The sequence below is a fragment of the Saprolegnia diclina genome, assembly GCF_000281045.1.
Source record: "Saprolegnia diclina VS20 unplaced genomic scaffold supercont1.10, whole genome shotgun sequence".
Taxonomy (NCBI): domain Eukaryota; phylum Oomycota; class Saprolegniomycetes; order Saprolegniales; family Saprolegniaceae; genus Saprolegnia; species Saprolegnia diclina.
Window position 1 is genome coordinate 63,047 of NW_008246077.1, and position 21,069 is coordinate 84,115.

A 21,069-nucleotide genomic window follows, 5' to 3' on the forward strand; every position below is an offset into this window, starting at 1 on the left:
TTGAAACCTCTATCGCAGCACTCTGCTTCGAGGACAGTACCACACTTTAGTTAGCCTCGCAAGAAGCGAACGAGAAGTTCCAAGCTCATGGGGTGGTACGGTAGCGTGTGGTGCGTGGCATTGACAACCTAAAGAAACAATGAGGTCGGCTTGGACGCACCATACTTACGAAGTGCTGATATTCACCCGGCATGTGCGTCTCGTCGACCGAGACAACGCCGTCTGTCGGGTATTGCCACTGATTCCATGGGTTGAGCGAGAGAGACCCTGCCAGAATCATCGGGCGGCAAAGCTTGGGCAGCTTCCCGAGGCGTGCGTCCAGAAACGTTGGCGACATTGTCGATAGCTCGTCGATCGCGACGCTCGAGTCGATGATCGAGTTGAGCACCGAGTAATAGGCGCACCTGCACACAATGGAGTGGCGTACTTGTACGATCGAGCTTACCCGCGGTTGGGCGGCGCGAGCATGACGATCTTGGTCCGAGTCGTGTCCCAATCGATGTAGCGAAAAGCCTCCTAATACAACAGTTGGAAGTGTAAACCTATGCCCAAAGCCGCAAATGCTTGCACCCGAAGCACGAGGGCGCCGTAGCCATGGGTCACAAAGTAGCACGACTCCATCGAGCTGTAGGGCTTGATTGTGTGCAGGAGGTCGACAAGCTCTACGCAGCGAGTGAATCAATCACTGCGATCAAGGCGCACTACCAAGGCCCGACTCTTGAAGGCGCTAAAAGACGCGGCCCATGAGGCGAGCATGGTGAAAACATGTTGCGCACCTGCGTGTTGGGGTCGAAGCGGAAAGGCCGGACGCCGAACTTGCCGCCGAGGGACGTGCCCAAGAAAGCTTCAAGCGGAAGAAGCTGGAGGCCGCGGCCGCAAACGTCGTGCACGGTCACGAGCACGGGGCGTGCGACCGCCGCAAGCGCTGCCTGCGATGGCACGAACGACCCCATCGCGTTTCTCTGATGCCGGCGCGTCCCAGCTTTCCGGGCGTATCCGGATGGCTGTTGTACTTTTTGCGGCGAAACCGGTAGGGTCAGTTTCAGACGATGCGTCGGACGAGCAACCACAACGCGGTCGAGAAGATCCACCCCGAGGAGCAGATCCGAGCCGTCGAGTTGCCCACGGCAGCACCAACGCGGACGCCATCCGCGTCACGTCTTCGTGCCCCGGGCGGAAAGGCCTACGGAAGCATGCGCGAAGCCGTGTGCTACCTCACCTTCCTCGTCGTGTTTGTCATCGTGACGGTGTACAACCGGGGCACCTCATCGTGTTTCTACTACAGCGATAGTGTTGCTCGCGCGGTGGGCGATACATCGTTTCCGTCGGGTGACGATTCGAACGTCGACATTTCGCTCGCCGGCGTCGAGACCGTGGGGGACGTGTGGAACTGGCTGCAAGGACCAGTCGCCAACACATTCTTCCCCACAATGGCCTCACCCGTGCTGGGTGCCAACCAAGTCATCGGCAACGTCCGCCTGCGCCAAGTACGCGTGACGCCCAACTCATGCTCGCTCCAGAGTCAGTACGCGACCTTGGTGTCCTACTGCTACGGCGCCTTGTCATTGACCAGTGAGTCGAGAGTGGGCTTTGGCCCGGTGCTCAACTCGGACGCGGTTTCTGCGTTTGCCGCGTACACATTCGCCTCGACTTACTTTGGCGTTTCCAAGTCGTACGCGCAACTTCTGCAGTGCCTTAGTGGCTGCGAAGTTGCTGTCGGCGGTCTCTACGGTATCGATAAAGCGCGGTACGCAGCCGCGTACGCCAACATGTGCTCTCTTAGCTGCACGTGCTTCTATTCCAGCGGGAACTGTGTCGCGCCATCGTCGTCGGCGCCGTCGCCGGTCTACACCTACAACTGGACGAGCTCGGACATGACACAGAGCAATGCGCTACCGGGATTCTTTAGTTCGATTCCGGGCTCTGGCTTTGTGGTCGACTTGCCAGCCAACGTATCGGATGCACGCTCAGTCCTTCGCGCGCTCAAGTCGGCAAAGTTTATTGACATCGCGACACGCGCTGTCGTGCTTGAGGCTGCCGTCTTCAACCCCTATTTGGAGCTCTTCAACCTCGTGACAGTGGTTCTCGAGCTACCACCGACCGGCGGGGTGTACACTAGCTTCACGTCCTCCGTCGTCGACCTCTCTGCATACTCGTCGAGTGCAGCGGGCAAAATCTTTTTCGAAGGACTCTTGGTGATCGGTGTCGTTCTCTACACGCTCGAGCTGCTTCTTGGTATACTGCGCCACTCGCCGCGCAAGTACTTCGGCTCGTTCTGGAACATTGCTCACGGCATCAATATGGCTCTCTTCATCGCTGTCATTACGCTCCGCCTTGCGGCCATCAACGACGTCTACAGCGTGACCATCGACTGGTCGACGATCGATACCGCGAGCGTCCTCTCCAAATTGCACTTTCTCTCGACACTGGGTCGCCAAGAGCGTTCCGTGAACGCGATGAACGCGCTCTTGACGTGGGCCGTCGTGTTCAAGTACGCTCAGGTACGAATAGCCCACTCGATGACCAAGTAGCATCCGACTGCAATAGATGTCGCAGAACATGTTCATCCTGGTGCGCGTCCTCGCCAAGGCCAGCGCCGACCTTTGGAGCTTTCTGCTCCTCTTTTCCATCTGCCTCCTTGGCTATGCGCAGGTAGTACCATTTCGCGAGGAATGCATATGACATCGTTCTCGTCAGGCGGGCTTTGTGGCCTTCTCGACGCAAGCCCCATCCTTCCACACCTTTGGCCAAGGCCTCGTGACGCTCATCGAGGCGCTACGCTTCCGCCTCGACTATGCCGAGCTCGCCGCGGCCAATGCCGGCTTTGCGCCCGTGTTTTTCACCTCGTTCTACATTCTCGTCATTCTCATCGCGCTCAACGTCTTTGCCGCGATCCTCCATGACGCGTACGCGACGATGGACAAGGACCTCGTGTACAAGTACGCGTTTCCGTTCCCGCGCGGTGTGCTGGCGGCTGTGGGCTTCACGCTCCAGCGCACCTTTGTCGCCCTCAAGTACGGGCGCGAGGCCGCCAACGCCATGACGCAGCAGCACGAGACTGCACCACCCGCCGCGGTCCTTGATCGCAGCCTCAAGAAGGGCGACGTGCACCCGTGGATGATGATGGAGATGCAGGCGCTCACAGAGAAGGTCCAGGGCATGCTCTTGGCTAACGACGAGAAGAAGGCGCAATTCGAAACGATGGAAGCCATGCTCCGCGCGATCGAAGACACGTGCATGGAGCTCAAGGTCGCGACCAAGCCGCTCGCGACCTAACTCGGTGCATACTACTACGTATAGCATGCAATTGTATTCATTTCTCTTCAATATATCCTTGTGCGACGTCACTTGAAGTCGTTGATGCTCATCGAGCGCCGCGGCACGTTGCTCGGCTCTTGGCGATGCGTGTGATTTGTCGCAATGAACGACTCAACCAGTGTCGTTTCCTCGTCGCAGCTGAACGCATAGCCCGTGTTCAGCCGCTGAAGCGTCGCACGCCGGTCAAGCTGCTGCGGCCGACTCAGCGTCGTTGCCATCGTGTCGGCGACCGTGTCTTCAGCCAAGTTGAAGCGCGACCGCTCCTCAGGCGTGATGTCGTCGAGTGTCATGCTCAGGTCGGGTCGCGGCGCCTCCTCCATGTGCGTGATCGTTAGCCGATGCGCCTTCTTCTTTTCAATCATGACACTCTATACGGAGCATGAGGAGTCTGGTCTATCGCTCATCAACAACCTCTTGGAGGATCTGGAATAGCTCCGGGTAGAAGAGACGCTGGAACTGATTCCAAGCAAAGTGCCGGCCGAGCGCGAGCGTGCAGCCAATGACGAGGAGCAGCCAGTACGAGCCCGAGACGAAGGTGGGCACGAACGCGCCGAACTCGTCGTAGCTCACCTTGAGCTTGACAAAGTAAGGGATCACCGTGAGGCAGAGGAACGCGATGAGGAACCACGAGAGGACGCTGCCCCACCACGTAATGCGCGGCACCCACGTCCAGTTGCACATGATGAGTGTAATCTATGGACGCATATGAGTTCCTACGCACTCCGGGAACGAAAGGACCTTGAGGTTGACGATGAGGACAGCCAGAGTAAAGGCCACGATGCCGTACTCGACACGCGCCTCGCTGCCGACAGAGCTGTGGCTCGGGTTGTACCCGTAGACCATGACGAGGAAAATGACCATCGACTCGTACAAGGCCGCGCAGAGCCACCGGAAGAACGTGTAGTAGTTGAAGAGCTGGCGCTGCGGCCCGACGCCGTAAAGCGCAGGGAACTTGAGACTCATGTGATCGGGTAAGTCCTGGTCCAGGACGCCCAGGACGACGATGGGAAGTCCCGTGAAGAAAATGTTGTAAACTTGAACGCCGATTTCCCAGTAGACCTTGGACCCTGACGCGCCGCTGAGGAACCCATACCTAACGTTCATTAGTAGCCACTCATGACGTTCGCAGTTGACATACCAGTACTGAGCGAGCACGAGAGTAATGTTCTTGTAAAACATGTACACGACGACCTTGGAAATGCGCAGGTAGTTCCACCGACCATGCACCAGCAAAAGTCGCTTCAAAAACCGGAACTGCGCGATGGCATAGTCGCTCGAGTTGACCGCCTGCATGCCCTCCTGGCCCGAAATACCGATTCCGACGTGGGCAGCTTGAATCATCGCCACGTCGTTGGCACCGTCACCGATTGCCAGCGTCCTACGCCCACCCACGGCATAAAAATCAAACATTCAATGCATACATTCTTACCGAGCTTCGGGGATGTTTTCACGGATGAGACGCACCATGTCCGCCTTCTGCGCCGGTGACACGCGGCAGCAAATGACGGCGACGCAATACTGGGCGAGCCCAAGAAGGTCCATCTTCATGTGCGGCTTGAGTGCAATCTCGAGGGCCTCCTGCAACAAATATTCTCGTTAAAGGAAGCACGAAACGGTATACCAACCCCGTCAATGACGAGCGCAAAGTCTTCCTTCCCGTTCTTCGCAGCGTAGTCCTCGGCGGCCGACTTGAGTGCTTGGCGAATCAAGTCAGGCGTCGAGCAGTTCTCCATGTTGATGATGACTTGGTGGATCGAGTTGTCCAAGAGAGCGCATGCTATACATACAACGTGAGCACTTTTTCGACCTCAACACGAGCGGCATACCGTATCCAATGTTGATGGCCGTCTCCTCCTTGTCGCCGGTAAGCATCCAGACTTTAATCTTGGCCGCACTGAGCGCCGAGAGGCAGTCGGGCACGCCGTTCTGGAGTTTGTCCTCGATGGCCGTCGCACCAATGAGATCCAAGTTGGACTCCATCTCTTCCATGAGGTCGTCGATTGCGTTGGACTCACCTACGTCCCAAACGTTAAACGATATGTTGGTCCTGGTTGCGCGCACCGTTTTTGCGCTTCTCAAGCTCCGGGATCGAGCCAGACACGGAGCGAAATCTGGCTGCCCAGTCCACAAAGAAATCCTCGTCGAGCCGCTTCATAGCGATAGCAAGAGTACGAAGGCCGTCGTCGGCGTACGTTTCCATATGCTGCGACGTGATCGCCTCGAGTGCTTTGGACGCGGTCGAGAGGCGCTGGTAGATCATCATGTCGGCGCCCTTCGTGTACAAGTAGAGCTCGCCCGTCGGCAGGCGCGTCACGACCGACATGCGCTTCCGCGTCGAGTTGAACTCGAGCACTTCGAGCACATCGTACGTCTTCTTTTCTCCGCCGACGTCCAAAATGGCCTTCCCAACCGCGCGGGACTCAAACTTGTAGCTATACGTCGAGTTTCAGCGTCGCTAGGTTCGATTAAAGCACCGTACCCCATAAACTGAGCGCCCGCGACCAGCGCCTGCTCGTCGGGCGACGACGCCGAGAGACGCACTTCGCCAGTGTCCAGCATTTCAGGAATAACCGTGTGACACACGGCAAGATGCTCGAAGAAACGATGCGTACGCTCCTGCAAAAGTTGGTGAACGAAGCAGTCACGGAGACATTGAGGCACCTCTTGCTCGGCCCCATGCTTGCCTTGCATCGCCTCGGTGAGCTTTGGGTCGACAAAGTTGACATACGGGATCTGCTTGACACCCGGCTCCATCTTTGGCTCGGGCGGAATCGGCTTGCCCGCTCTCTTCAGCGCCGCCCGACCTAAAAAGTCATCGTGACGCTTGAGCGATAATGGGAGTACAACGTACCGATCTCGGTCAGACCAGAGCCGTACGAGACGCCGTTGATCGAGCACTTGCGAAAGTCCATGACGTTGCACGTGAGCGTGCCGGTCTTGTCCGAGAAGATGTACGAGATTTGGCCGAGCTCTTCGTTGAGCGCCATCGTGCGCACAATCGCGGGCGTGTCCGTCTCGGCGTGGTACATTTCAATGTCCCAGGCCATGAAGCTCGACTGGAGAAACTTGACGGTCGTGAGTGACACGTACAGCGAGATCGGAATGACTTGGTAGAGCAGGAGAAAGTAGTAGAAAAGCATTGTGAACCACGCTGTGACCACATCGCCGGTCGTCACGAGCACGACTTTGTCGACCGTGGTGGTGCCGTGGAGGTACCACGCTTCCTTGGCAATTTCGTTCTGCCACGTCACGAAGACCGTCGCCGCGATGGCGCACAAAACGATGAGGCCGATGCAGAGAATGCCGATCATTTTGTTCAGCGTGAGCATGACATCGCTCCACTTGTTGGGCGGCGACGACGCGCTTTGCATGATCTTGGTGTCGCTGCCCGTGTTGAGCACGACGCCGTAGACCCAGTCCGTGTTGCGGAGCGTGCAGCCACGAAGCAACACGTTCTTGATGCTCAGAGGCTCGTTCGGGAACGTCTGGCCAGCCACCCACACGTCAATGTTCCCCGCAAACTTGTTGATGAACGGGTTTGGCGTCTCGCAGCTCACACTGCCCTTGAGCTTGTCGAGATCTTGCGCCTCACGCATAACGCCCATCGTCGCTGGCAGCGCCTGGCGCAGCTTTAGGTTCGTCTCGCCGTCAAGCGACTTGGTCTCCACATAGCAAATACCACTCGGCACGGCGGGGTCGGGCTCGGCCACCGAGAGAATGAGCACGTCAGCAGGAATGACTTCGCGGTTGCGAATCTCCAAGACATCGCCCACCTATACAAGACTGATGTAACCGGGCTTGCGTCGTAGTAGCGTCGTACCTGCACTTGCGACCACAGACGATCGACGATGACGTTATCGACAAGGACATGGCAGGTTGCCGAGTTGGCTGCAAAGTCCGAGGCATGGCGGCGGCGATCTTCCATGATGGCGAAGACAGCGTCAATGCAGATGACGAAGAAGAGCGTCGGTGCGTTCGTGGGCAGGCCATACGTGTTGGAGATCGGCTTGATTGTCTGCAGGATCGAGACGACGAGGAAGAAGAGGTTGGCAACCTTGCAAAAGCTCTCAAAGAGAAACTTGGGCAAGAACGAGAAGATGGTGTACTTGGACGTCACGACGACGTTGGTGCACGTGGCGTACAGCGCCTTGTTTTGGTCGTTGTCGTTGAGGAAGACACGCCGGACGTCGCCGTCCGCTGCGACGGCGCCCGATCCCGGCGTCTTCACGCGTCGGTAGAGCTCCTTGGCTTTGCCATCGCCCGAGGACGTACGGCCGGACTCGTCGGCGGCCTCCTTCAGGCTCTTCCGATCGTCCCTGGCGCTGCTCATGCGCGCTGATGGCAGTCCGCAACTGAGGGGGAAAACCGCTTGGGCCTATATTTATCCCAACGCCATCGCACTTAGGAGGAAATACCCGCCATTCGAAACGCTATCCCTCGATTTCGAATACAATTACCAAGTAGAATCGAACATGGCGCATCGCACTTAAGCGAAAAAGAATCGGGAAATCCAGCCAGCGTGCAATTACACATTGCAGCATACAAAAACCAAGTAGTCACCAAGCGGCATATCCCAGCACAACCCCACAGCAGCGATCGCAAGGACCAGCCGTTGCAAGAAAGGAATACCCCGCTACAAGCACCTGGCAAGACGGGTTATTCCGTGCCTATCAGCGGTGGAAGCGTAGACTAAGAGAATACCTAATTATCCGGATCCGCAAGCCCCTCGAATCCTCGGCTGGCAGATTATTCGAAGCGTCCGATGGCCGAGTGGGTGCTCTTCTGGGGCTCGCTCCTCACGGCCTTCGCGCCCATCAGCGCGCTCTTCCTCCTCGTCGTGGCCCAGCGAGCGCAGCTCGTGATCCTCGCTATCACGGCCGCGTTCTTCTACCTCCTCGGGCTCCTCGTCGCAGCCACGGTCTGGACGGCGATACCGCCGCTCCAGACCTCGATCCAAGCGACGATTCCCATCTCCATCTTGATCCAAGAGCTCTTCCGCTACCTCTTCTTCAATGTGTACGTGCGCTGCGAGCTGGCGGTCAAGAAGGTCACGACCAAGCAGAACCAGCTACCGCTAAACGATCTGACAACCGCCTTTGGTACGATCCTCTTCCCACCATTGATGGCCTGGGTATGCATGACGCGACTGTAGCGTCTGGCGTCGGATTCGCGCTCATGCGAGCACTCATGCTATATGGCACGGTCTTGGCTGCAAGCGTCCAAGGCGAAGGTGCGGCGTTCACGGACTCGTGCCCGTCCGTGCCGCTTGTGTTTGCGTCCGGTACGAGACGATAGATGAATAGTGGCAACACTCATGTCTGCTCAGCGCTGTCGACGCTCGCGCTTACGCTCATGGACGTGGCGCTGATGATCGTCGCGTTTGAAGGGTTCCGCAAAAAGTCGGTTGCGCACATTGCTGCCGTCGTGCTCATCCACCTCGGCTCGGGGCTATCGGTTCGCTTCATGCAATACTCTGACATACTCAAGAAGCATGCTGTCCTAGAATATGCTCAACTTGAATGAGGTCGGCTGCAAAGCGTCGATCCCACTGACGTACGTCGCGACGGCCCTTGCAGTCGCCGCCGCCATGTTGACGCTCAAGCGATCGAGCATGGCATCGTTCCCGTAAAAGGCGCTTATGCACGTGTTGCGTGTAAATATCTTTGTTCTCTGGAATGATCCAAGCCTTACACCCTTGGCTTTCTGCGTTGTCGCAGGCAGTGTCTCTAGAGACTATGATGAGCCGCTGCGATCGCAACTTAGAACGTGCGTACAACCCTCCGAAAGCGTTAGGTGGGAAGTGTGGTACCCTCACTAGACTACGTTGCAACCTATTATTATTACTAAAATCCTATTGCGTCTCCTATAACTCGCCGTAGCTGCGCTGGAAGAGCGTCGTGTATGTCACGAGCGGGAAGATGATGACCGTGCCGAGAAGCGCGCCCATTTGTGCGAGGAAACCAGACCACTGGTACGCTGTCTTGGCATAAGCCTCGTTGTAGCGCACCTCGCGCTTGAGCGTGAGGTACGCCATCGTTTGCGAGTAGGCAAAGAGGAAGACAAACACGCAATTGCCGACGACCGGCGCGATACCGCCAAGCGCGTAGCTCGAAAAGATTGGGTGGGCGGTCGTAGCCGAGACAGCCATGAGCGCCTACGAGTCGTCATGAGCCATCATTGGTGCCACTGCGGAAACGTACCCCGAGTAGTACGGTGAGGGACGTGAGCACCGTGACATTGTACCAGCGGTAAAAACTCGTGAGGAAGCGGGCCAGCGGGTCACAAGCCATTGAGAGAACGGACGACCATTTCAACACCTCGGCGCTGTTCTACTCTCAGCGCCTTAGTCTTGCTCGAGCGCATGTGCGTGCTGCGTACCGAGTACTTGCTGCCGAGGAAAGGCAGGATTGACGGAATGACACCAAAGCTCATGGCGCACAGGACCACTTGGCATAGCAGAGGCTTCCAGAGCTTGGAGACGACGTAGTTGCGGCGCTCGACTGCGGTGGAGAACTGGTGCTTGGACTGCGGCAGCACGAGTGGCAGCGTCTCGTTCATTTTCATCGCTGGCGACGGAGCGCGCTTGAGGGGCGGGGTAAACTTGTAGTCAAAGTCGCCACCGTCCTCACGGTACTATTGCAGTGCGGGTGAGACGACTTGGGTATGAAGAGTCTTGTCACACCATCGAGGCTTGAATTTGAGTCGCCCACGGTGACTTGACGAGGAACACAAAGGCGAGGAGCGCGACGAGAAAGACGACAGCTACGACGCCGAGATGAGCTTCCAGAAGAGGAAGATAGCGTACCGCCATAGAAGAAGTAGCCACCGACGGTGATGTGCATGTGCGTGGCGCCAGGATCCTGGATGATGCCGAGAACGCCAGCAATGACACCACTAAGACCTTCGCCCGTTGACAACGCACTAGGAAGTGCATTGAATGAGTACCGTGACTGCATGTAGGCTGTGCACCTCGTGAAGAGAGGAGGAAACGTGGCAACGAACGGGTAATAGACGACGCTCGTCGTGGAGCTCACCATGCCGCCAAAGAAGACGAGGACGAGCAGCGCCGTACTGTGCTCGTGGCCAAAAAAGACGGACGTTTGGTCCCAGAAAATGGACAAAAGCACTACAAAAAGCGAGGAGTATCAGTGCTACATGCTTCCGACTGCATTTGCGCACCGCAGACAACGATGCCCATCGAGAGTAGACCCCAAATGGCGGTGCGGATCGAGAAAAGCTGCTGATCGTTGTTGAAGACCATGTAGAGCGCAGGAAAGATGTTGGAGGCCTGGATCGCAACAATCTATGCGAGCTTAGTAACGAGGATCATGACGCAATTCGATTACCAGGTACGCACTGATAGCAGCCTTCTCTGGTGTGCGCTACGAGACGGCGGGTGATGAGCCATGACCATGACTTGGTTGCAGTACTTGGTACAAAGCTGCAATTTCGACAAAGACGCCTACAAGAGAGATGAGCTGACCGCGCTTAGCTTTCGAGAACGTACAGTTGGACATGATCCACGAGCCCAGACCAAAGAGGATGAAGGCCGCGTAGACGGCAGCGACCTTGTACGGCTCGCGGTACAGCGGCGACGCGGAGGGCGACAGGAGTGGGCGGGGTGCTGGGTCCATAGCGATTGGTTCCTGCGTGTGGTAGTTTACGGTGACGCGCAGCTCGTCTGCCATGAGGATTCTTAGGACACGACGAATGACAACTGGCCGCGTCGACGCACCTCGCTGCTCGGCCGCGAACTCTTTTGTTCCGTAAGCTGGAGTTTGCTGGGGCGTATCTTGCATGCGATTGGCTAACCGTTCACCAATAAAACGCGGGGATAAAAATTATTACCCAATCAGAAGCGCAGTAGCCTTCGAATCATTCGAGCCATGTTGGCGTTGACCACCGAACGCATCCTGCTGTTGTGTAATCCACTCAATTGCCTCACGTCTTTCGTTGTCTACTGCAACACGTCAAGTTGGTCGCGCAGGGACGTGGCTCAAAGAACTCTATAGTACAATGCCTCGTCTCATCGACTACTAAAGAAAACGACGACAGACCCCAGGAGACCCGGTTGGGCCCATGTTGAAGTTGGATTGGGGATCGGGTTGCACGTCCTTTCTACGAGGCGGAGCGTCTTTGGAGAAGTCGTAGTAGCTTTATTGCCAAACGATTGGCGCAGAGCTCCAAGCCATGAGATCTTTTTATCTGGTCTTCCAAGTATCCCGCCGTTGCCCTATATATATACCACGATGTTGCGCATGTCGGGCGTAGGCTGCGTGCTAGAGTTCTTACTGCTTCTTGCGTGAACTGCATGCGGACAGATTGATGTCCACACAGAGCTCCTGATAACGATAGCCACACGGCATTTGTGCCGTTGTCGATGTACGTTGCCTTGGCAACTCTTCCGTGGGGCACGGTATGCACTTTCGCGACCCTTGCGCGATCCACCTCCAGCATCCCAATATCATTTTGTGACGCCACGCATCGAGAAGCACCATGCGAAGGGACTCGGCGCCATTTACTTTACGTACCGCGTGGACTAGCCCGGTCCCTCCCCACATCATGCAGTGCCCGCAACGGAGTTGACAGTGAATTTACACGTATTTTACCACTTGGCTTGTACTGCGCGTTGGCCGACACTTTTGCAGTGCAACTGCGCACCTACTAAGCTTATAATCCGGCTGTGCTGTACCAAATCTGGTGTTTCAGCAGTAGTAGCCTGTCTGCTATTCGTTTATGTGGAAAAAGGCAAGGTCAAAGAGTGTGTTCTAGTAGTCAAACGCAGCCTTTTTGTTTCGTTGCCTCGTCCGCTCATCGATTACGCACCCTTGCTGTTATTAGCACCTCGGGCGACTCCCCTTCGCGCCTAGGACACAAACTAGGCGGTGTCGAAACAGGTTGCGACTGTACCTTCTCGTCCTGACGAAGCTTCTGCAGCCGTTCGAGCCGCTGGCTCAAAATGTCTTGCTGCCTCTTGCGCTCCACGACCTCTGGCAGCTTCTCGTAGAGTCGCCGACTTCGCGATTTCATCTCGTTGGACGACACACGTGCGCGCTCGCCGTGGCTGAGCCGCTCCAACGTCGGATTGCTCGATGTTGACATCGACTGCGCAACGCGGTCGGCTTCGGCTTTGGTGCGCCGCTCTGCCAAGGACCGCGCAGACGCTACTTGCTTTATATGCAGGTGCCGTTCGGAAAAGTTAGTACCTGGCACGGGTGGCGCTTGGTACTGGACTGTTTCCTTGCGCCGTTGCATGCGCTCAAACAGCTGCGGGTTTCGCAAGCGCAGCTGGTCGGCGATCGACGGTGCGTTGTCGTCTCGAAGCGACGGCCGACGGCTGATGTTGCTACTACTGCTGGACGACGACGAGTTCAAAAAGTCGATGGCCACTGGTGGCGGAGGAATGTGCATCGGCATCGACGGATAGGGCATCGGTGGCAGCAGTGACTGCGCAAAGAGCGACGGCTCGCTTCCAGTATACAACGACGACGAGGACGACGAGGAAGCAAAGCTGCTATCGTCGAACGATGCATCGAGGCCGTGATGACTAGGAAACGACGTGAGCTGAGGTAGACAAGTCAAGGACAACCTAGAAAATGACGCTAACGGAGCATCCATGACAGCGTCCTCGGTCCGAAGCACCGACCACGCAGTCACGCGGGGTGCCTCGTCATTACCGTCATCGTTGTGCGAGGACGCGCTCAATTGCGACAAATCGATGACGGCGAGATCAACAGGGGCGACTGGTGCCTCAGCCTTCTCTTCCTCATCGCCACTGGCGACCGCAGATGGGGGGCCACCGAGGGGCGCGACCAGCCATTGCGAGTATGCGTCATCGTGGGACGTATCGGCGAGGCCAGCGCCGGCGTAAAGATCTGCGGGCAGTGGGTCGTGAAAGGTTGACGGTGCGCTGGACGTCACTGACGATGACGAGGACGACGAGATGAGTTTCATCGAGCCAAGAAACTCGATCGTGGCGTCGATAGGAACCACCGAGCGCAGTCTTGGTGTCGACAAAGCGGCGTGTTGCACGGGCGTCTGATCGTTGGCGAGCGACTGCGACGACGCCGACGCACTCGGTAGCCAAGCCGCCGGTTCATCAGAGCTGGCTCCCAAGGCATCGTGCAGCACGGGTGTCGGATCGTTGGCCAAAGATTCCGACGAAGCCGACGCGCTGGGCATTGAGGCGTGGTGCACGGGCGTCTGGTCGTTCGACATGGCACTGGACGAACTGCTGGCGATCATGCGGCGACCCCCCAGGAAGTCAAAGTCCGGGGTGTTATCACACTCACTGTCCGAAACGAGTGACGGCAGCGATGACGCAGGGCTCTTCCTCGGTAAAACTCTGGCGGCCATGGAGGCCTCGCAGTCCGACAAGGACGATGATTCGGACATGAGCATCTCGTTGACCGAGTGCCGCGGACTTGTACGGCGAGCGACGTCGATTGAGCGGTCGAGACCGTCGGCGATCGTAAGTGGAGTCGGGTGCGCGGTCTGTGGATGCTCGAACATGTCGGCGACAGCAAGCTTCGAGTCTCCAGATGCACTTGAAGACGACGAGGAGGAGAGACCAGCCGTCGGTGCAGACCCCTTGGGAACGGCCAAGAACCACTGCGAGATCGGTGCCGTGTCAGTCAGCGACGACGACAAAGATACGCTCGACGAGAGGTTTCCAACGCCGACACGGCCGTCGTCAAGTAGGGACTGGGTCGTGAATCCGGTAGTACGGCCAATTGTCACGGAAGAGCTCACGTCGCTCGTTAGAACCGAGTCGCCGACGGAGGAGAGCGTGTACTGCGGGAGGCTGCTCTCGCCCATGAGACGCTGCATACGCTGGAGCGTGTTGCTGATCTCGGCATCCAGTTCAACACCAGGCGTTCCGACAAAGCCATCTGAGCTCGACGACGACGACGATGACGAGCCGCCGAGAAGGTCCAGAATTCGTTGGCGAGCTTTGGTGGGATTGCTAGTCGGCGTCAACTCTGTACTGCTGCTACTGCTGCTGCTCGAGCCGAGAAGTTGATGAGATCGTCGCCGCAGGGACTGGCGCAGAAGCGAGCTTGCATCATTCCAGTCCGACGACGACGACGAGACCAAAGACGAGCCAAGGTCGAAGCATGGTAGCGGCATCTTCACCTCGGAATCTATCTCTTCAAGCAGCATCGGTGCCTACAAAGTTCATATATTAGACAGGGCGCCACAACAGGCAGACAATACCTCATTCGGACCGCCGCGTGCGGAAGGCGACTCGGCGGCCGAGTGGTGTGATGTCAGCGACATGTCATGTTCGCAACTACTTGACGACAGCGTCGAGAAGTGGGACGCAGGTAGTAGCGCCACGTCGTCGTCACCGGAGCTTGCCCGCAGTAGCGACGGCGTGGTGTTGATACCCGACGTTGCCGAGTTGCGCGAGGCTGTCCATTTGATCGTACTTTGGTGTCGCAGCGACGACACGGACGACTTCGACGACGACGATGCACTGCGATTTTGCTGCTTAGGCAAAAGTAGATCGTCTAGAGGAGCGTCGCCCTTGGTGGCTGACGCTGTCTGCACGGACGACGTGGACGAGGCAGCGCTGTTCCCGATGCGCCTGCGAGGAATGCGACTGCGCTGCGTCGAACCAGAAGACACCGAAACCGAGGAGGATGCCGGGGACAGTATGGGTTTGGGAGCTGTCGTGGCACGGACATTGTCCATAAGGAGCGAATCGTCCGAAGATGAGACCGAGTACCGACGGGCGAGGTCGTCGAGGGATGCCCAGTTGTCGTCGCTGGCGCTACTGACGTCCAGCAGATCGCTGCTCGAGAGATTCATCATGATGCTCGATTTTGCTGCGCGTGATGGCAGCTCGCTGCTTGGCGTCAGTTCCGAGATGATGACAGAGCTAACGTCACCAACATCGACGCTGGGTCCGTCGGCGTGCCTTGGCAGCTCAGACAGACTGCTCACAGCGCTGTTGCTGGACGCTTCCTTGGCCGACTGGAGCGTCGCGTCCGTCGCATCGGGCGTCGTCGGTTCGTAGGCACGGGTGGCTTGGACGTTGTCTTGGGTCCGCGCACTCGTAGGTCGTACGGCCGATGTATTTGACCCGAAAGACGTCACGACGGGTGTGGATACGTACGATGAACTGGGCTCGCGGAAGCGCAATACCGGCATCGACCCCTCTGGCGTCGAAACACTCGACGGAAAACGCTGATTCGACGTAGCGCTTGTCCCTGGCACTCGATGGGTTGGCAAGAACGTCGGCGTAATACTGAGACTCGGCACCGGTGTCGACACTGACGAGGCGCCGGGCGACGGTGCGGGCAATTGTGCGGGCGACGGTGCGGGCGACTGTGCGGGCGACGCCACCACGATATCTTCTTCGAGCTTCTCGAGGACGACCTGGGGCATGATAGGAGGCGAGAGCACCGGCGTCAGCGGCTTGACACACTCATCGACGCCCACAACCACAGTCTTCTGCGGCTCTGGGATTGACTTTGTCTTGGTTGACACTGGCGGTCGCTGTACCGACAACGGGGCTCGTGGTGGCGACGCCGTCGGCTGCCAAGGCGCTGGGTGATCATACTCGAGTGTCCCTGCTTGTTCCCGTAGCAGCGCCTCTGGGCAGACTGATTGTTTCTCAGCTTCGGGACTCGTTGTCAGCGGCGCCGTCACGGTTGTCTCTCGGGACAATTTGTCTGCAACGACACCATCACGCGTCGGGTCCTCAAGTCGCGGGTAAAAGGCAGCCGCGGGAATGGCAGGCGGACGTCGTCGTCGTGGCGCGGCGCTCCTGGGCGTCGGAAGGGCTTCTTGAGGCACGGGTTGCTCAAACGGTACATGTGCAGGCACGTCCTGGTTGTCGTTGACTGGGTCGCTGCGGAAGAGTGACTCAAAGGCCCGTTCCCGCAGGACCTCGCCCCCGTCCTCGGCCTCAGCCTTTGCTGCTAGCGTGTACATAATGTCGTGGCGCTGTGGGTCGTTCTTCATCTGGCGCTCAAGTGACGAAAGCCAGTCAAGGGCGGCGTCGGCATCGCGCTGGGCCGTCACGATGTCTTGGGCGTTCGTGCCCCGGGCTACGGCCCGTTGCACGTCGACGCTGCGGGCCTCCATTGCGGTATGCTGGCGCACGTCTTCGTCGAGCCGCTTTCTGTCGCCCTCGACCCAGCCGTCCATAACGCTTGCGTGGCGGATGTTGTGGCGCTGGACGAGTGGCGCCGACGCATGAAGTCGGGTCGTATTCAGGTCCGCGGGCAAGGTCACGTACGCTGCTGTCTCCTGGACACGACGCGCCATCCCACCTTTGAGCACTTGGTCGCTGCGCTCGCGCTCAAGCTTCGTAAGTGCCACCTTCTCGGCGTGTCGGCGCTGACGCTCGGCGATGGCCTGGACCTTGCGCATGTTCTCGCGGATCACACGCTCACGCTCGTCCCGGATGAGCTGCATCTTCTGTTGCGTCACGAGCGCGCCATTAAAGCGGTCATCCACGATGGCGTCGCTCGCAGCGAGAAGCTCCAGCTGCTGCTTGGCGCGGATCTGCATGTTGGCGTTGTACTCGTGCGCATGTCGCTGTGCGTCTCCGATCGCAGCGAGGGCAGCCTTGTACTTGTCGTGCAAGTTGGATAGCACGAGCAACTTTTCCGTTTCGAATGCTGTGGCCTGCTCTGCCCGCTTGGCCTCGGTGGACTCGGCGGCACGGCGTTTGTACCATGCGTTGCGCTCGCGAGCGATGCGCTTTTCTTCCTCGCGTACCTACGTTATGTCTTGGCTACCGATCTCAACTCTTGCGCGAGACTATACCTGAATAAGACGGAGCTTGCGGCGCCGGCGCGCGTCCTCCTGTCGGAGGTAGCTCTCCTCGCCCGAGCTCAGTGGCACGAACATCGCGCGGCCGTTCGAATTTGCGCAGTCCATCCCATACGGATACCATCAAAGCGAAGTTCGAAGATACGGAAAATGCCCTTTTGCAGTAAAAACCGTTGGAGTGCTTGCTTGCACGACGCCCGTTGCGGCTAGGAAACATCAGCAGACAATATTGATGTGGGATGCCGGTGACGCTAAGAAATAGTTTGAAAGGACTGACGGAAAGGCCTACTTGATACTCACTGCTTGATACGCTTTAGAGTTTTTTTAATCAGGATGAGACTTCTTCTTTCCCTATCAGCCAATAGGCGTTGCAGACGAACACCAGTTTGCTTTTCTCGGCGATCGATGGCAGCGAACACATACGCAACTGCCTTGGCGACGTTGGAGCGCTCTACGCAGTTCCTACACGTAGATAGCATCTTGCCCTGCTTCGAGCCACTCTTGGACGCGCAGTCGGCGACGGCCACAGATGACGCCGTCATTGCGAACATCGGGAAATGGTCGCACGTTCTTTCCGGTATCATCCTCCCAAAGATCAAGAAGGCGCTCGGAGTACCAGCGTCTTTGGACATCGACGCCGTATTCTCGCACCTCTCTGTCGACGACATTGGCATCTCGGACGTCCTCATACCGACTGTGCACCCGCGCGCATTTGGCTCGCTTCTCGTGTTCCTACCGACGCCGTATGACGGCGGCGCAGTCTCGTTCGCCTCTAGCGACATGACAAAGGTGTATACGTCGTCAATGAAGGCGGGCGGGTGCGATGCCATGTACGCCGCCACGCTCGCTGGCACAAACGTGTCGTCCGCCCCGATTACGCACGGTCGACGCACCACTCTCGTCTACAGCTTGGTCAGCGTCGCTTCGGATGCAATCTTTCGCCCGCCCACATACACCGAAGCGATGGCGGCTTTCCATCACATCGCTGCGAAGCCGATGGCGCAGACCCAGCGTGTAGCGTACTTCGTGCCGAGCTCTGTCGTATCGTTTGAGGACCTCGCAGCGCCTGCTGCAAACCTCGCTCGACTTCTCGTGCTTTCCAACGCCTTTGATGTGACTATCACCCGCATTACGAAACACCGAGTGACTCACTGCTTCCCCCACCCGTCGTGCGCCACGCCCGATTCCGTTGTCACGGGTCTCGCCGGGCGAACGGTCCATGCCTGTTTGAACGACCCGAACACGTTCCAGAGTCGAAGCTGTGAAGGTCCACGCACAGCGCTGCTCTTTTGGCCCAAGCAGTATCGCGCCGGTATCGTCGGCGTCAACGCAGCCATGTCGCTGCTTCGAGACGGTAGCTGTCTTGGGCTGCCCTCTTGTCGGGACCTTCTTCTCGGTACAATGGCGATCTTCAAGACCATTCAGTGCACTACGGTAAATGCCACCCCAACCAGCCTCATCGACGACATCCACAGTCCATCGCTGCTTCTTGAGCCGTTGGCACACCTCGTTTTGGCGTCCAATGACTGGAGCATCGCCGAGATCTTCATCCAAGACATTCTGCGCGTCGCAAACAACTACGAGCCGCCAGTCCCATGGGCGGACATTGGGCGCATTCTCCACGGCTGCTTGACAAAGTTTACGTGGCCCACACTATACGGCGCCTTGGAGCACCTCGTCACGTGGTGGAGCGCGACGCTGCATGTAGACGCGGTTGTACACCTCCTTGCGAGCCTGGCGGGTGTCGCCCCGCACCCTTTGTGCCACCAGCTGTCGCAGCCGTTCGTCGCCGAGTGCATCAAGGCGTGCTGGTCCGTCGTCAGCCAACATGCAAAAAAGATCCAGGGCAACACCGCCGCCTCCATCCTCCTCGTCGACTGGTACCTCGACGAGATGGTGCAACCAACGCAGCCTCCCGCCCATTGGCTCGACGCCTTCTTGCCGCGCTCTGTGATTACCCTCGTCGACAACTTTTTGTACGCCCGTCAGCACGGCGCGTCGACACTCCTCGCATTGTGCGGTGACGCGGCCACACGACTTGAGGTGCTACCGCTTGCACTCGTGAGGGCAACCGAGAGCTGCCCGAGCATACCTTGGCCGCTTTACGTGGCCGCGATCAAGCAAGCCATCCACGCGATTTTGGCGCCCTCTCGCGTCAAGCGTGTGAGCACGAGTGCATGCAGTTTCATCCTGCAATGCATGGTGACGGCTGGACTCTGCGACACAGCTCTCTTTGATGCCTTAGAAACCCTCTGCGGCATGGGCGTATTCGAGTGCATCTTGGAGTTTCTTGAGCGCCAGTCGACTCCAGTCGCGCCTTGGACGCAGTCGCTCATTTCGACCTTCGTTTTGACGAAGACGCACTTGCTTGTCAGGGCCTCTGCCAAGCCGGTCGCGGCAGCGTTCCTCTCTCTCCGACTCGTCGCACCTGGAACAATAGCCACGTTTGCAACAGCATGGCTTGGGGCGCTACCGACAACACTCGATGCGAACCGAACGATCCTCGCTCCCGTAATCCTGATGCTTCAAGACTTGCTGGGAGGCAACCACCGCGACGTCCTCATGCAGATGGTGAAGCACAGTCTTGCGACCTTTGAATGCAGCGGGGCGCTGAATCCAGTGCCCGCCATCACCGACTTTGTTCTTGACGACATTGCGACGGACCCGACACATTGCCGCGACTGCGCGGCACTGTCCGCCTTTCTGCGCGATGGGGCTGAGACGCAGTTCACAGCGTCGATCCATATTTGCGCGCTCGTTCCCGGCGTCGTCGAAGCAAACGCTCGGCGGCTCCGGCTGCGCGAAAGACGCGTTCCCCGCGGGCGGCCTCTTCGAGAAACAGTCATCTGGAAGCTACAGCGGCCAGGCGGAGCTTCCGTGCAAGATCTCAAGCTGCGTATAAAACAACAAGCGCTCCATACCAAGGACGTCGAGCATTGGATGCAGCTGGAAGCTCTACTGCATGGCGCGAGCGAAGACGACACCAAAGATGACGACACGGCTGCACCATCGCCAAAAAGATTGCGGCTAGAGTAGTATGGTGAAGTGCGCTATACTATAACACGACCAAACATGCACGGAGCAGGACCGGCGTTCTCGTCGCGTGGACGACGTTGCTTTGCAGAGAGCAGATGGCTTCAAATCGTTGGGTCAATGCTCACTGATATATTCGGGCACGTTTAGCTTTTGTCACTGCTGATCGGCGACAGTAGTTTGCTGTTAGTTAGGAGCGAGAACGTGAGCGACTGAAGCTGCGTCGCCGACGAAAATCTGGCGTCGGAGACCGGGACCGACCCCGCCGATTGTGACGATCCTAGCATAACGCAGACTATAAGCGTTGAGTACAGAGTGCATTCGCGTGAACGTACCTCGCAAAGGTGTATTGGTTGGCCGTGGAGACGGGCGCCGTCGAGCAGCGCTATAGCTTTCAGCAGAGCTCGATGCGATGCAAACGAGGCTACACCACAACCTCGGCGGTCCACTTCAGCGTGCACAAGGTCGTCGCCGAGGTCGGTGAAAAGCAATTTGAGATCGCACGATGAAGTGCCAATGGCGACGTTCGTGACGCTGGCGCGATATGCACTGCCTCGTGGCGGCTGCGGTCTGCGCACCGGCGACGTAAGCCATTGTCACCACAGTGTGGCGCGTGTGTACCGCTCATAACGACCGAATGGACTGTTGCCGACCGCTCGCACGACGTGCATGCGCAGCCCATCAAAGTCGCGTCCGTGCATCTCGTACACCGCGTCGTCCGCGTCGCGTGGGTCTTCATACTCCTACGTCGGTCGGTGAGCCGATGCACGCACTAGCGTTGCGCACCACAAGCGCAAAAGCAGGTCGGCGTGCAGGTCTCTGGACGCGAACGGATCGGATGCGTCCAAACCTGGCGAACAGGTTTTGCACGTCAGGCTCCCGCACCGAGTCGGCCAAGTTGCCCACGTGGACTTTGCCCATGGCAGAATT

At 58.0% G+C, this 21,069-nt stretch overlaps 8 protein-coding genes across 9 annotated transcripts; 3 read left to right on the forward strand and 5 right to left on the reverse strand.

The window, feature by feature from the left end:
• Positions 1 to 50: 50 nt before the first annotated feature.
• Positions 51 to 953, reverse strand: SDRG_04018 (hypothetical protein; the record flags this gene model as incomplete). The annotated part of the gene is made up of 6 exons (XM_008609667.1): positions 51 to 128; positions 170 to 404; positions 446 to 516; positions 571 to 662; positions 706 to 727; positions 777 to 953. The coding sequence occupies 6 exons, from the start codon at positions 951 to 953 to the stop codon at positions 51 to 53; spliced, it is 675 nt and encodes a 224-aa protein (XP_008607889.1).
• Positions 954 to 1,022: 69 nt separating this feature from the next.
• SDRG_04019 (hypothetical protein) lies at positions 1,023 to 3,347 on the forward strand. The gene is made up of 3 exons (XM_008609668.1): positions 1,023 to 2,501; positions 2,548 to 2,652; positions 2,698 to 3,347. The coding sequence occupies exons 1-3, from the start codon at positions 1,050 to 1,052 to the stop codon at positions 3,274 to 3,276; spliced, it is 2,136 nt and encodes a 711-aa protein (XP_008607890.1). The 5' UTR covers positions 1,023 to 1,049; the 3' UTR covers positions 3,277 to 3,347.
• SDRG_04020 (hypothetical protein) lies at positions 3,292 to 7,675 on the reverse strand. Its single transcript, XM_008609669.1, has 12 exons — positions 7,139 to 7,675; positions 6,170 to 7,091; positions 5,980 to 6,122; positions 5,798 to 5,934; positions 5,380 to 5,750; positions 5,145 to 5,333; positions 4,944 to 5,095; positions 4,748 to 4,896; positions 4,457 to 4,696; positions 4,057 to 4,411; positions 3,730 to 4,011; positions 3,292 to 3,686 (listed from the first exon to the last, which is right to left on the reverse strand). Exons 1-12 carry the CDS (start codon positions 7,646 to 7,648, stop codon positions 3,345 to 3,347), a joined length of 3,792 nt encoding a protein of 1,263 aa, XP_008607891.1. The 5' UTR covers positions 7,649 to 7,675; the 3' UTR covers positions 3,292 to 3,344.
• Positions 7,676 to 8,063: 388 nt separating this feature from the next.
• SDRG_04021 (hypothetical protein) lies at positions 8,064 to 9,182 on the forward strand. Its single transcript, XM_008609670.1, has 4 exons — positions 8,064 to 8,417; positions 8,471 to 8,599; positions 8,645 to 8,772; positions 8,822 to 9,182. The coding sequence occupies exons 1-4, from the start codon at positions 8,081 to 8,083 to the stop codon at positions 8,945 to 8,947; spliced, it is 720 nt and encodes a 239-aa protein (XP_008607892.1). The 5' UTR covers positions 8,064 to 8,080; the 3' UTR covers positions 8,948 to 9,182.
• Positions 9,112 to 11,064, reverse strand: SDRG_04022. Of its 2 annotated transcripts, XM_008609671.1 has the most exons (10): positions 10,826 to 11,064; positions 10,749 to 10,780; positions 10,665 to 10,700; positions 10,498 to 10,621; positions 10,288 to 10,444; positions 10,124 to 10,239; positions 10,001 to 10,080; positions 9,697 to 9,951; positions 9,519 to 9,647; positions 9,147 to 9,472 (listed from the first exon to the last, which is right to left on the reverse strand). In XM_008609671.1, exons 1-10 carry the CDS (start codon positions 11,004 to 11,006, stop codon positions 9,182 to 9,184), a joined length of 1,401 nt encoding a protein of 466 aa, XP_008607893.1. In that variant the 5' UTR covers positions 11,007 to 11,064; the 3' UTR covers positions 9,147 to 9,181. The 2 variants fall into 2 exon arrangements, with proteins under 2 accessions (XP_008607894.1, XP_008607893.1); XM_008609672.1 differs by having other exon boundaries at positions 9,112 to 9,472; positions 10,665 to 10,780.
• Positions 11,065 to 11,896: 832 nt separating this feature from the next.
• Positions 11,897 to 17,214, reverse strand: SDRG_04023 (hypothetical protein; the record flags this gene model as incomplete). Its single annotated transcript, XM_008609673.1, has 6 exons — positions 11,897 to 12,184; positions 12,229 to 12,482; positions 12,525 to 12,865; positions 12,908 to 14,487; positions 14,536 to 17,052; positions 17,101 to 17,214. 6 exons carry the CDS (start codon positions 17,212 to 17,214, stop codon positions 12,137 to 12,139), a joined length of 4,854 nt encoding a protein of 1,617 aa, XP_008607895.1. The 3' UTR covers positions 11,897 to 12,136.
• A 235-nt stretch (positions 17,215 to 17,449) lies between these two features.
• SDRG_04024 (hypothetical protein) lies at positions 17,450 to 20,197 on the forward strand. Its single transcript, XM_008609674.1, has one exon. The coding sequence runs from the start codon at positions 17,512 to 17,514 to the stop codon at positions 20,140 to 20,142; it is 2,631 nt and encodes an 876-aa protein (XP_008607896.1). The 5' UTR covers positions 17,450 to 17,511; the 3' UTR covers positions 20,143 to 20,197.
• Positions 20,198 to 20,285: 88 nt separating this feature from the next.
• SDRG_04025 (hypothetical protein) lies at positions 20,286 to 21,060 on the reverse strand (the record flags this gene model as incomplete). The annotated part of the gene is made up of 5 exons (XM_008609675.1): positions 20,286 to 20,419; positions 20,471 to 20,524; positions 20,576 to 20,709; positions 20,761 to 20,882; positions 21,010 to 21,060. 5 exons carry the CDS (start codon positions 21,058 to 21,060, stop codon positions 20,286 to 20,288), a joined length of 495 nt encoding a protein of 164 aa, XP_008607897.1.
• Between the last annotated feature and the right edge of the window lie 9 nt (positions 21,061 to 21,069).